This window comes from Podarcis cretensis (assembly GCF_951804945.1).
Source record: "Podarcis cretensis genome assembly, chromosome: 1".
Taxonomy (NCBI): Eukaryota; Metazoa; Chordata; class Lepidosauria; order Squamata; family Lacertidae; genus Podarcis; species Podarcis cretensis.
The window spans coordinates 41111395-41126898 of NC_137170.1; the positions used below are offsets into that span (position 1 = coordinate 41111395).

General features: G+C 39.0%; 1 protein-coding gene across 12 annotated transcripts in view; it reads right to left on the reverse strand.

The window, feature by feature from the left end:
- Positions 1–15504, reverse strand: part of MEIS2 (Meis homeobox 2) — a 231844-nt gene that overhangs the window by 171791 nt on the left and 44549 nt on the right. For 8 of the 12 annotated variants that reach the window (XM_079954793.1, XM_079954787.1, XM_079954792.1 and 5 more), the window contains one exon: positions 6363–6464. The exons of the other annotated variants lie outside the window; for them this stretch is intronic. In XM_079954793.1, coding sequence (XP_079810919.1) covers positions 6363–6464 — 102 coding nt within the window. The remainder of the gene's footprint in view (positions 1–6362; positions 6465–15504) is intronic. 12 annotated transcript variants of the gene reach the window in all.

A 15504-nucleotide genomic window follows, 5' to 3' on the forward strand; every position in this document is an offset into this window, starting at 1 on the left:
GTTACTCATTGAAATTAATGGACCTAACATAATGATGTTCATTAATTTCATACTGCCCTGTGTTACCATTTTATTAGAGTCAGCAAGTTAGTTGCTCATTTTGTAGTTTCTCAGCTAAAACACTACAAGGAATATAACTATTCCCTTTTCTGACCAAGTTAATGGCTCCAATGTGTTGGGACTTATACCTGTTGGACTGATAAATTTGTGAACTACCCTTGTTGGCTTTCTGTTCATTCCTTTTACCTATAAACCTCTAAGAATAACACCTACAGATAATTAAAGGAAGTTGAAATTTTTGTCCCAGTATTTGCCTATTGCACAACTAGGCATTAATGTAAACTTTTGAATTCTTATTTTTATTTCTTTGGGAGGTTTTCAAAGTAACATTTTTCCCTATTAAAAGTTTCAAAATAGAATATTATGAAAATCTGTTAATTGTTGGGCTCTCTTACCATCCTGCTGTGCTAAACTGTCTAGAAATGTTAACATGAAGAAAAATTCTTCAGTTTTCTTCCAGTGACTAGTTCATGGCCCAATGCCGTGGAGTAAAGAGAAGGATGAAATACTTTAGTTTACATGCAACATTTACTAACTGTGTGGGTTTTCCAACATTAGAGAAGGGACAGTGACCCATGCCACCTTTTTCACACTCAAAAGGCCGCTGAAAAAAACAGTCTTCTTAGGCTTACCTCAAGCTTCTCTGGCCCTGAACACCCTCCCCCCAGGGTATGAGTAGAAAGAGAAAAAAGAAGTGAATTTAAGCTCCTTTCTCTTCAACTTTTCAGGCGGTATAAGCAGCATTTAGCAAATTCAGCCCCCAAATGGCTCCAAATGCTCTGAGCTGCAGGGGCTCATCCTTTGTTAGTCTCCCTCTATTTACACAGGATTTACACAGGCTATCTACTGAAGAGACCACATGTTTCTGACAGAAAGCACTTTCATTCATAGTGCATCAGGCAACAGGATTGTAACCACTGCAGCTTCATGCTGACCTGAGATTAGGGATTTCGGCAACATTGAGATGATAACAATCTACTAACTAACCCAAAATTATCCATGGAGATTTTTCTTCTTCTGACACTCACATTATAGCTAATGTGGTCATAGAAATGAGATTTCTTAAGAGAGCTATTAAGAACCAGCTATTGTCAAGAAAACCCCTCCCTCCTTTCAATAAACAGGAGGAAAGAAAGTATATGTTGCTATGGGGGTGGGGAGGGGGAATCAGACTGCTATTTGGATTTAAACCATTTCACCCACTGGCTGAAGACAAAAGTGTAAAAGAAGACAGATGGACACATATGTAAATGTGCTTCCATTTTCTCCCTGTCGCTAACAAGTTAGTTAATAGTATAGTTTAATCATGTCTTCTCTGTTAATTCATTTTGGTTAACTAGTCATCAGCAGCAGCCTAGTAACACTCCAGGAACATGCTCATTCACATTTATTTGCTTGCTACAGTGCTCAATTACCAACCATGTAATGATTAAGACATTTTAGACTCTACTTATCAGGCACGAATGCTGAAATCTTATCTGAGGGGGTCACTTCACACAAGATGATTTTCATACATGGATCTCTCTACCACATATACATTTCCTGCATACATGTGACAAGTAATTTTGTTGTGAGAAGAAACCCTGTTTTTTCTTTCCAACTCCATCTTTAGTAAATCATATATTAATTTTAAAAGCTTTCCCCATATGTACACATAGAAATTCCACAGAGGCCAAACATACTGAAGTCTCATAGGAAAAGTCATAATCCTGCCCACCTCAAACTGGTGAAAATTAGAATCTTAAAACGAAACACATTGCTTATACTCTGCAGCAATCATTACATTTTTTTCTAATTTATAATGAACAGACATCTCTGGTTGGTATATATGTAAGTATATAGTAGATGTTTTAAAGTTCTTCACAATATATCATAATAAAGCTCTGCTGAGCATCCCAATGATTCATTTTTAGTGAGCTCTCAAATGCCCTTTACTACAGTTAATGCTCAGATTTTATTAAGGAATAGAGCAGGGACAAATGCCCACTTAAGTTCCAGCTCTCAAATTCAGCTCTGCTTGCGCTGCACTATCTAATGCTAAAGCTTCTTAATGTGCTTTTCACCTCCCTTGTGTGGCATTTCTGCGAACACAGTTCACAATTTTCAGCCCCAAACACAGAAGACTGCTACCCTTAAGTCATCCAAAGAATGTGACAGATACTATCATGGCTCTTGCTGCAACATGAAGAAACAGAAAGAGAGAGACCAAGAAGAGGAAGACCATAGTGATCAGGTTACCAAAATCCATAGACACTTTCCCACAATGTTACTGAATGCTATAATTAAGATATTTGAAGCTGAGGGTGATCTAGGGAACATAGTTTAGAAACTGTATGACACCAGGATCCAGTCTTGCTTTCCTTATCCAGATTTGACTCACACTGATTTTTAATGGCAATCTTACCCAAGTAAAGTGAGCCAGCTCAGAGCCTTGTCATACACAAGCTAACAAGCATGCAAGCATTCAGCTAAAACATTCTACTGGTTTCTCACTGAGACCCTTATTAAATCATGCTCTTTTATCTTGAGTTAATAATTCAATGGGCATTAGAACTGGGCTGGCACAGCTGTATTCAGTGGAATTACCATCTTGTAAAAAGGTAAAGGGACCCCTGACCATTAGGTCCAGTCGTGGCCGACTCTGGGGTTGCAGCCCTCATCTCGTTTTATTGGCCAATAAAGCTTCCCGGTCATGTGGCCAGCATGACTAAGCTGCTTCTGGCGAACCAGAGCAGCGCACGGAAACGTCGTTTACCTTCCCGCCGGAGCGGTACCTATTTATCTACTTGCACTTCATGCTTTTGAACTGCTAGGTATATCCTAATGCTTCTACAAAGATAGATCCCATAGTTCAATTCAATGTAATTGCTTTCTATGAATAAGCATGCTATTCAAACGCTGTATTTAGAAAAACACAATTTTTAGCAAAAGGGTTAAACAGAATTAGTTAAATGCCCATATATTTTAAAAACAAGTTACTTCATCAGCTTTTTAAAAGAGTTAACTGGATATAATTGTCCGTATAATTAAAATTATTTCCATTAGAGTGCAGTTTTTAAACAGCCTATTATGTATAAACTAATAACTGTATCTGAGTGTTAGGTTAGCCATGATTTTGTTTCTTATTTTCCCTTTTGCTCTGTTTATCTTCTGGGCCCTTGCTTGTAAAAGCCTGTGTGACAGTAGGTTTCTTAGGCTATGATCCAAAGAATCCAACTGATTCGGTACATCTAAGAAAGCTTTTGACTTCTTACTCTTCCCCACCTGCCTTTTCCCTGTTCATGCCACATTATAAAGGTAAAGGTACCCCTGCCCATACGGGCCAGTCTTGACAGACTCTGGGGTTGTGCGCCCATCTCACTTAAGAGGCCGGGGGCCAGCGCTGTCCGGAGACACTTCCGGGTCACGTGGCCAGCGTGACATCGCTGCTCTGGCGAGCCAGAGCCGCACACGGAAACGCCGTTTACCTTCCCGCTGGTAAGCGGTCCCTATTTATCTACTTGCACCCGGAGGTGCTTTCGAACTGCTAGGTTGGCAGGCGCTGGGACCGAGCAGCGGGAGCGCACCCCGCCACAGGGATTCGAACCGCCGACCTTTCGATCGGCAAGTCCTAGGCGCTGAGGCTTTAATCCACAGCGCCACCTGCGTCCCTTCAGTGGTGCATACAAGTGGACAATTGTTGCTTTGAGGTTTTTAAGCAGAGGTTGGATGGCCATCTGTCATGTATGATCTAGGTGATACTCCTGCATTGCAGGGGGTTGGACTAGATGACCCCCGGGATTCCTTCCAACTCTACAATTCTATGTTTCCATGATTAGGGCCACTAATTATGCCCATCAAGTAGCTAGTCACCCCATGCTTAGTGTTTCTACATAGACCTGTGACCTTTGACAGTCTGAAGTTGCCATTCTGATATAATGATGTTTGTTACTCTTTGATAAGTGGATAATTTATCATGTTAAACATTGTATTGCTTCATAGATTAGAACATGTTCCTTTATGAAGCTGGATAGCTCAATTGGTACAGTATGAGACTCTTAATCCCAAAGTTGTGGCTTCAAGCCCCATGTCGGGTGAATGCAAAGGGCTAGACTAGATGATCCTCGTGGTCTCTTCCAATTCTGCAATTCTATTATTCTATTTCCTCTTTAATGGTGGGGGAAATGGGTATTTGTTTTAAAGAAGAGAATGGAACATTTTAATGAAGAGTAGTTTACAACAGAAAGCATTGTTAAACATGCAGTTAAGTACCATTGCCTTTTTATATAATGGCCATCTCTGTTGTAATGGTACCGAGTACAGTAATATTACTAGTGCTCTATTAATATTCTCATTAGAAACCTCAATTTTAAGATTTTATTACTCAGGTATAAAATTTTAACCACCTAACTAGTGCATCTAAAAGCACTTTGAGCCACTTTTAGAAAAAATTATAGTTCTTGAATTTGTGTGTGCATGTGTATGAATTTAGATATAATTTCAACTGCATTTTAATTATATTTTGTACCTATTATTTACCAATGTTGGAATTTCTTTAACAAAATTTAACAATCCATATGTTCACAGTATTGCAACTGTGACAGCAACAGAACACTCTGAGTCAAACCAGGAACTATTTACGAATTATAAAGCTCTCTGATGTGATCTAGAGGAGAATCTTAAATTGCTACAATATATATAACAAAACATTCTCAGATTGCCTGTTTGTGAATCTTTTCTGGGTCTGTGTCACTACAATGACAATGATGCAGCAGCTAACTACCTGAAAGTAGGATTATATATGCAAATTGAATGTAAATGTTGCAAAACTGCAGTAAAACTGTTTGACCCTAATAGAGCTGAAATGAAATACTCTCCCATAAAGCATTATTACTAAAATGCAGTAAGGCATAACAGCTTGTTTTCGGAGGAATAACACCACCTCCAGCTCACGAAAAGTTATAGAAGTGACCATTGTGTATTAGCAGCAGTATAATCAGTGCTCCCCCCCCCTAAAAAAAATATTTAGGGGTACTCTCATTTTCCTACTCATATTGAAATACTGCCCCTCAATGAAGCCAAATTTAGATTCACAAATTATTTAGGGGTATGGGTACCCCTGCATCCCCTCAGAAAAAAGCACTGAGTATAGTTTAACAGGTCATACTATCAACAGCCATGAAATCTTTACAATGAAGCAGGTGCTAAATGGCTTTTCAAAAATTAATAACCTGCATTCTAAATAAACAAATGGTAAATATATGCATTGCCCAGAACCCTACCATACTGCATTCACTTAGCCCTCACTCCCTAATCCTGGCGGCTAATTCCCAATAAACTCTATGTTGAAATATTGCATTGCCCAAAAGCCACACAAGAACTACCAAATCTGAAGTTACTGTCTGAAGCAGTTGCAACAGCTTCCTTGCTAGGGACAATGAGCCTGAACTACCTTGTTCCTCCCATGACAAGATATAGGTCTGAATTACCATAGCTGCTGTGAATGCTTCAACTAGTCAAAGTAGCTTCAGTGGTTGTTAAATGGCTGAATGTTGTATGTCTTGGGCATGTTTGGGGCTCAATGGGCTAGGTTGCTTATGCTGCCACTGGAGGATGGAGGGGTGATGGTGGTTCTAACTTAGTGGCCCTGTTTGCGTGAAGTAGTGGACCATAGTTAGAAGCAAACCATGGCTTGCTGTGAAATAGCAGCATCCTAGTCCTCACTGCTGCGCCTTCCCTGCACTTCTCTTTGCCAAGCTGAGAGGAAACAACTCAGAATTATGCACAGACCAGCACTTGTAGTTTGTTTCTCCCAAACAAACCATGCGTATCAAGCCATGAACCAGACCTTGGCTTCCACGTATAGTCTGTTTGGAGAGAGACAAACCCTGTGTACTGGTTTGCAAATAACGCTATCCAGCTCACTTTAGTTAGAGATTTCATTTTCAGTCTGAGACATTGCATCTCTGCCAGTCTCACCAGGCACACAGCTCATCAGTGGTGGCTCCATTTCTAGAAACTGCCTTGTGTCAAATCTGTTACTTCTGAATGAGTTTGGCATTAGTTTGGAACACTCCGCTGCATAAATTGTGGCTAGGAATCTTATTCAGAGTGTCACACTGAATGTGGCATAACGATGAGAGGAAGATATTGCATGCTAAATCTGGAGTGTGGTGTAATACCAGCTGTGTCCCAGCCCCTCATGTATGCATATCTAATAGTGCCAATAAGAAAACCTAAGTTTTCAAAAGGTGCTTACTGGAAAAACGCATATATTAAAGGAGAATACATAATAACTCTAAATTTTATACGATCTTACATACCATAAGAGCTCCAACACCTATGCACAATGGGGTGGATTAACTCTCTGGGTGCTGCAGACATATTTATACACCTCCTCCTAAAGTGTTCATTTGGCTGGCAGTCTGGAAAATGCCAGAATGTCAAGGGTTAAATTGGAACACTGAAACTTTTGCAGGTTTAACTTAAACCTTTTAACTTTAAAAAATAAATTTTATTTTTATGATTTAGGAAATACATTGCTATCTAAAAGCTGCTGGAGCCAGTGGACGACAAGACAGCAATCACTTTTATTGAAGTTGAACTCTGTAGCTACTATTACATGGAGAATGGACGTTCATGTACAAAAACACTAATACTGGATACATCTAGCAACTACATTACATGTATTAGACCTTTAAACTTGTTACAGTCCCAGAATAATAATAAAAAATATCAGTATTAGTAAATATAAATTGGAAAATTTATAATTGCTAACAAAAATCTGCAGTATTTATTATAGGAATTTATTGAAATGTTCTTTTTTATGCAAATAAGTCACAGGGCTTCAATGGGGTTCCATAAATAACCATTTTCCTGATGTGACATGCAAGAAGTTTACTCTACTTCACACTGAAGTTAATTGCTTTTTTAAGAGCTAAAGTGGGCAAGATGCTAGGTGATTTGTGATTGGATATATTGCCATGTTGGGTTTTGTTTTGGCTTTTAGTTTTACTTCCATATACATACCTGTATGCTTTTTACCACAGGACAAAAAGGAAATCTGAGGGACAGCACAGGAGAAAGGCTTAACCCACCCTTACTCCCATGCTGTGACTTCAATCTGATTCTCTCTCTCTCTCTCTCTCTGGTCCTTTTGCCACAGAGAGAAAAAGAGAAGCAGAGTTTATTGACATGCTTTTGCCCCACTTTGCATCAGCTATAACTCCCATCAGGTCCAGCCAACATGGCCAATGGTGAGGGATAATGGGAGTTGGAGTCCAACATACGAGTTTTAACATACGAGTTATTAACATAACTGCCCCCAAGCTGCGGGGGGCAGTGGAGGACAGGAGTGCCTGGCGTTCTCTGGTCCATGGGGTCACGAAGAGTCGGACACGACTAAACGACTAAACAACAACAAATATGGAACCAGAGGGAAGGGATTGTGAAAGCCTGAGGCCTCTGCAGCTTATTCATGTAGTTTACAGTTACTTCCAAATGCAGTACTGGGTTGTGTCCTAAGCAGTTGTGATTCTAAGAAGCTGAAGAGCATAAAGAGGAATTCTCAGGAGCATTCCCCGCCCCACTTTAACCGTTAAACTTGTCTTTGAAAAAGTAACACAACACAAGACCAAATATCTTTGCTCTACGATCAGATTTCAGCTCCACCAGTAAAGTAGCATTCTTAGCTAAATATGCTGATACAGCAAATTTCCAGTTCACGATCATGCAAGTCAAGGGAGTCATTTCCCTTAGTGAATACATTCTTACATTCTTGATGAGATAAAAAAAAAAAGAATCAGCTGACTTTGCACCATTTCATTGCTGACCCAATAGAACAGAATTGTCGTGCTCCAACACCAGTCAGAGATCACCACAAAAGTAGTCAACTTCATTTTTCAACTACAAGATTATACAGCTACTGCTTCTAACTGGGGCTAATTTTGCTACTGAAGAACCTACACCTTGCAGGTGTTTCTATCTAATTTTACCACATTGACAAAATAACAATTATTGAGTAAGCTTAATGGGGTCACAAATATATAGAACTAAGAAATGTGTGCGTCTTTAAAGAGTTCTCCCCGATTTTAGTACACTGATATTGTAAAGGGATCTGTTATCAATACGGTAGCTCAGAGTTTTGATGTTAGCAATGCATCTTTTACTTTGATTATTTGTATATTATCGAAGTTCATGATTAAATTGATGAGTACTATTTACAAAAAGTTAGCATAGGGAGAAAATGATTATTATTTCCCTATTTGCATTTAGAGAAACACAATAGGAAATATGGGTATTCGGTGATATCTTATTTCACTGATTTTTTTTTCTGCTTACTTTAAGAAGTGATGATACAGTCACTATAGTTTCAATACAAAACATTCCATGAGGTCAGTATCTGAGGTTCAATTGTCAGGAATACTGGCCAGAGACTTCTCTGTTGCTATGCCTTAGCTTTAGAACCTACTATCCCATGAGATGTCAAGTTCCAACAGGCCCTTGGCTTGTAAGAGATACAAGTTATTACTGCTGATCTAATTTTTCTCCACTGTACTGATTGTGCTTTCTTTGTGTGTGTGTAGTTGTTTTGTTTATCATTGTTTTTAAATATCTGTTGTTGCCTTTTTTTGTTTTTAACACTATACTGTAAGTTCCACTGAAAACTTAGAGCTAGAAAAATGGTATAAAAGTATCTATACAAACAAATAAAATACCATACAGACTTGCTTGAGAGTAAATCTTTGTGAATTTGATGAGTAAAACTGTACAGTAATGGGTTACACTGGCACAATCCTGGCTAACACTGGTCTTGCATTATTGAGGCAGGGCAAGATGAATAATAGAACAGATGTCCTGACTCTGCAGATCTTTCCCACCCAAAGATCCCATGATTTGGTGTAAGATTTATTCATGGGTCCCATTTTCCAAACACAATGTATTCCTAGGAAGTCATTCATTAGGTGAACATCTCATAGTTCCTTCCTGAAATGGCTGCAGCCAAACAACAAAAGAGAGGCAAAAACTGGTCTGCCTGATCTCTGCTCTCTGATTTGTCTGATCTCTCTCCCTTCCTCCATCCCTTCCTTCCTGGTTTCTGCCCAAAATGGCTGTCGCCCACCAGCAAAACATGAACAAGTAAGGAAATGGCCAAACTCTGGCTGTTTGGATATCTGAATCTGTGGTGTGTATAGCGAGGTTTGGGTACTAATTCCTCGTGATTGGCTAACTGAATTTGTGTATAATGAGCATTCTGATAGAGGGACTTACATGTACTTTGTCACTTATTCCCTTCCTCCATTATATTAATAACAGATCAACCTCTCATGGCCATGTACTCTCTCCTGAGTAAAAAACAAATGCCATGCTGGCTTTGAGCTCCAGTGAGCTGCTAATTGATTATCCATACCTAATAACTACTGCAGGGACACAGGTGGCACTGTGGGTTAAACCACAGAGCGTAGGACTTGCTGATCAGAAGGTTTGCGGTTCGAATCCCCGCAACGGGGTGAGCTCCCATTCCTCGGTCCCTGCTCCTGCCAACCTAGCAGTTCAAAAGCACGTCAAAGAGCAAGTAGATAAATAGGTATCGCTCCGGCGGGAAGGTAAACAGCATTTCCATGTGCTGCTCTGGTTCGCCAGAAGCGGCTTAGTCATGCTGGCCACATGACACGGAAGCTGTATGCCGTCTCCCTCGGCCAAGAAAATGAGATGAGCACTGCAACCCCAGAGTCGTCCACGGCTGGACCTAATGGTCAGGGGTCCCTTTACTTTACCTAATAACTACTGCAAAGTTTCAGAAAAAAATTGTGTCTATTGAGAGAGCCAGTGAATAATTGTTGGTAAAGAATTCAAGAACACACACACACACACACACACACACACACAAGCTTTTAAAATAAAAAGAGGCAATTCCCATAAGCAGGCATGATATAATTCACTGGACCCAAATTCCATTGTTCTACTCTTTTTAAAAAGCTTTTCCAATGCCAGTTAAAATACTGGTAAAAATGTATCTATACTAAGGTGTGAGACAGTAGAATCTGGCTTGTTTGCTTTAATAAAAACAAATATATGATATTCCCAAATTATTTTGCAGCCTCCAAAACAAAAACTAGTTACAGTGTTCCAAATGTCCTGTTTATTGTATTGTTTTTGCAATATGTGAAACAAGCGATCATACATAATCACACATCTAAATTTAAGTGCCTTTTAAAAAGCTAAAAACAACATCTAGAAAAGGATTCATATAAATGACAAAAAACTTGAAGCCTGGATCAAGTAGCTGGGAAAACATCTTTTTTGTTGAAGCAGTTGTTTTTACTGTATTCATAACTGCTTTTACCTTGTAAGATAAAGTTCAATAAATATCAGACATGGACCTATTTTTGAAGGTTCCCAGACTCCTAAACAGCACCTTCCCATTCATTATGGTAGAATTAGTTGGCAATGCTACTAGTTGCACCAAACACACACACACACACACACCACACCCTAATTGGTCCCACAGGGTAGTTAGGTGCTGTGGAAGACTTAAAAACACCATTATCTCCCCATAGTGATTTGCTAGCCTTCCTATACTCTCTGTAGCACATTGGGACTTCTAAATTACATACCATAATTGACATCAAATATCTGTCCCACCAGTGAATATCTTTATTAGCATCAAAATCATTCACAACTAGTGTTCCTCAATGTTATTAAACAGAACTTGTTCTAGGTGTTGCCTTACTAATTAGTCAGGATGAGCCCGAGGAAGAAAATCTGGGTCATGTTAAATTAATTGGAATGAGCATGAAAATTAGCTGAGCAAACTGCATCAATTTTCTATAGAGAGCCTTCCTTCATGTCGAGAATAAAAATTGATATTATGAGGCATTAACCAAACTGCCTTCTGTGACTGCCAAGAGGTGTGTTACAGTAGCCCAAAAATATCATGCTCACAGATTTTCAGAAGTTAATGAGACATTTCCAGGAATGGTAAATACATGGTGTTAAAATGGGTGTGCCTCTTATGGGAAAATGCCAAGTCATTTCATGTTTATTCAGGCATAACAAGCTCTTCAAAATGAGCATAATTTAAAAGGTGAATAGTGCAAAGAAGGCTAACATTCAACTAATTTTCCTTAAGAAAGAAAAGATTAAATTGAACAAAAAATGAATTAAGAGGTTTACAAGTCAACAAGTCAACCATCAGATTGTAGCCTCTGCTCACTATATTCTCATCATCCCCTGCCATGAAGTTTTTGAAAAAATGTCCCGAAGGCAGGGAACAAAGCGAGCAGAACTGATTACAGCCACACTCACCGCCTTGCTGTCTAAACTCTGTTTGGCTTCCTAATGAGCTCACTAAAAACCTAATTCATCTCCCATAACCCTTCTCAGCCCTCCTTGAAATTCACCATTATGGAAATTACAGATGAAACATTTACAGGCTCTGTTCAAATTACTGCTTCTTCAACAGGCAGGTCCCTGACCCTCACAATGAGCACAATAGAGGTATGTCCGGCATGAAACCACTCAGGCCACAGGCTTTAGAATAAAGAGGCTCAGGAAGGTTAAGACTTTTTCTCATGGTGATAATGATTTCCGCATTAATGCTTTCTGTACCATGAATATGGGAATTCTGTGGGTTTGACAGTATATCAAACATAAACTATAATTCAGAAGAGGAGAAATGAGTTGTACTGATGACAAATAGCTGAAATAGGCTAATGTGAATTCCCAGCCTGTTCATGAGGAAACTCCCTCAGTTCCTCATTACATGAAGTCAAAATGATCCTCACGGCACCTAGCCTGTAACTGGAAGATTACTGAATTGATAGATCCTTAGTTTAAAATGCAGCTGTTTTATTCTGCTTTAGTAATTAATTCTTTTTCCAATACCTTATTGATTAAGCGTAGACCCTGATAAAGTTCAAACTGAGAAGAATCTCTAGTGGCTTCCTTAGTTGCTCAAGAGAGTCAATGAAAACTTCCTACAATTCCACCTGCCTCCTCAGAGTGCTGATCCAATGAACAGAACAGTTTTTTTCTCATAAATTAGTCAGGCCATGTGGAGCTGTATTAGCTGATCGCTGCTTTTGTCTCTCTACTTGCTGACTTGCTTTTCACTTTTGCTGTCCTTTGTGCTGTCGCACACAAAGTCGGAGTGCAGCTGCCATTCTGAACCCAAACCAAGGTAAAAGAACAATTCATACAAACTACATTTCCCCCCTGTTTCATACAGCTGCAGCTCCCTGAGCAGCACAACACTCAATAAGGCCTCCTGGGACCCAACTAGCTGAGAAATCAGAACTGAAGCATGCAGACATATTTTGGGACTAAGGTTAGAAAAGAAAATGTAACCTGTTTTATTCAAGACTACTCCACCTTTCAGAATGGAATATTTGTGACCGTCTTTTCAGAAGTTATAGATTTCAATAATATCACTTGTTTAAAAAAATTAAGTGTCATGGATGCTTGCAAACAGTAATCACAACACCCATGGCAATGAAAGGGCAATCAATGCACCTTGACCAACAGGCAGCCAGAGGTTGCCTTTGAATAAACATTATAACATTTTACAATAAGAGGCACTGCCAACATGCTGGCATGTTTAAAGGATCTCACAGGACCAATACTAGTGAACAGGAAGGATGATAATATTTTTCAGAGTACAGGATACGTAAGTAATTGTTATTGCTTTTCTTTTTGCAAAGATCAGTGCTACAATAGTGCTTTTAGAGCAAAGGTTCACAGTCCAACACATAAAACAAAAAGAAGAGCCCTGCTCAGGCATCAGTTTGCATAAGGGATTTTCCTGCAACAGACAGACATGGTGAGGCATTTCTGTTGCTCTTTTAAGGTGTTCAAAGAACACACATGGGATGGTGTGTGAAGCAGGTGTGAGGTCTTGCATGCCACTCCACCTCCAACATCCCTTTCTCCACTAGCTCCATTCCCAACCTTCCTGCACAGGTTTTTTTTATGGCTGAATTAGATTAGAATTCTCTTTATAATGAGGAATTTTCCCAGCTTGCTATAATTCTCCTTCCCACCCTGCTGCACACACCTCACTTATATTTTATTTAAGCTTCCATTGGTGCCAATGGTAGTTTTTTTTTTATTTTAAAAAAAGCCTAATTGTGGGGGTGGGAAAGCTAAGAGTGGATGGGGCAGAAATAAAGAGGAGACAGAGAAAAATAGGGGGAAATGGAATGGAAAGTAGGTGTGTGAGATAGAGAGAGACTAGGGGGGCTCCATGTTTGGCCTGGGCCCTATTTCTCCTTGTATGCCCCCCCACTAAGGGTTTTCACAGGGAATGCAGTCCTAGCTGGGGGGAGATTCCCATGCCAGATGTAAACGTTGAGGCTTGGTTCTGAGCTCACAGATATTGGTTTCCTGTCAGTATCACCCTGGCTTCTTTTATTTCCTGATTTACAGTGGTCTCAATCAGAACTTTTTTCACTTATGCTTTATGATTCTGTTTACTTCTGGCATAACAACTCTGTGCTGAAAAGGAAAAGTAAATTAGGAAAGTGCCTGAGCCTCTGTGAGCTTATTCAGTACTGCCTAGAACAGGCCTGATAGCTGCATTCCCCCACCTTCAGAGCATTCTTTCTTAGGTCAAAAAGTCATCATCACAGATGTCTGCAGCAGACACTCGGTTGTCAAAAGGTTGTATCATGTGATACTTGCAGTTGCTCTTAACAATGCACTATTCTCCATTGAGGTACATAAAACTTTACATTTACAAACAATGTCCTTGTAAGGCAGGTGGAACCTAACTTGTTTTCAAAGGCATTCTGTTATCAAAACAAGGTATGAACAAGCATGGGGAAAACTTTAGTAAAACCCTTGCCAACCCAAATGTTGTTATATAATATCATATTTATTGTTTTTCTCCCCCAGTTGTCCACATTAGTGGTCTATAGGCTTCTACTCTATAGATCCCACATACTCCAGAGAATCTAACAATAAAATAGTTGGAAAACAGTCCCTTTTCTTTCTTTCTTTTTTTAAAAAGGAAAACTGAGAGGAATTAAGCTTTAAGAATTAATCACTTTCATGCTCGCTTCGGCAGTACATACACTAAAATTGGGACGATACAGAGAAGATTAGGAAGAATTAATCACTTTCCTTCCCCAACCCCTCAAAATATGTAACAAGACATCATGTACAAAGGAGAGCATGTACAAAGTGCTGGGCCAGTTGTTTTGATTCAATGTGATTGATTGGCTTATGTTTTGTTATGTACCTTTGTACGCCACTGTGAGGACCTTTGGACAAAAAAAGTGGTATATAAATAAAATTTTGCTAACTTACCACAGTAACACATGATAGCTTTCTGTTGCTAAGTTATCCATTATGACGTATGAGTTAACATAATAGAATCATAGAACTGTAGATTTCGAAGGGACCCTGAGGGTCATCTAGCCCAAGCACCTATAAATATGACACTAGACGATACTTTATTATGTTCTTTTGATTTTATGTGAGCTTTGTGTATTGATGAAAAGACATCTAAGAGCTACCACATACAGGGGACAATCTAGCATTGTTCTTTCCTAACACCACTGAAATTAACAGGAGTTTCCATTATTTTGCACAGCTACCATCCTTTTGCAAGGGAGTTTGCAAAGAAGTTCTTATATTAGCATTTCCCCCTAGAAAATATCCATTGAAGTTCTCTTTTAGTTAAGTGTTGTGATATAAAACAGAAACGGGCAGAATATACAAGAAGAAAGATAACTGGATAAACAGTATTCTAATTGCGCACCTTAATAGAATTGGAAGGAGCCATAAGATATAATGTAAAAGGCTCACATAAATACTCTCAGAAAGGTTGCTTATGATTTCAGATATGCTATACCATTCGTGTAAAATGTTTTCTTTTGCAAATGTTATTTTTTCTTTTCATTTTTAAAAACTACTCACCAAAGTACACTTACCAGGAAAAAGATTATCTGTGATTTTACATTTCATATTTCATACATTTTTACCTCTCTTGGATTAATATGAATGAATGAACATGCACATTCTAAAAGCCATCTGTAGTTTCATTGGTTTAATCTCTGAACTTTAAAGACCTACATTTTATGAGATTTCCTTTGGGTAGGTATGTCAGTGTTCTAAAACACAGTTATGGACTGTTAAATTAAGCACATGTTCTGCACTGGCATTTAGTTCCAGCAGGTTATTTGGTGCCAGGCTTGGCAATTTAGTATCTACAGCCCTGTAACATATGTTTATGCCTTCTTCAAACACAGGAGATGAGTTGAAAACAAGGTGCTGCATAAAAATGGCATTTATCTTCAGTTATGAAAAACTAGAGAGAGGTTGTCAAAGGACAGCAATAATTTCTAGATCCAGATCTGGAGCAAAATATCTGAAAATCACAAAGGTAAGAGGCTTGTGTTGTCAGGCATAGAGATGATCACATCATCACCATCACCATCACATGCGACTAAACATGACAAAAAT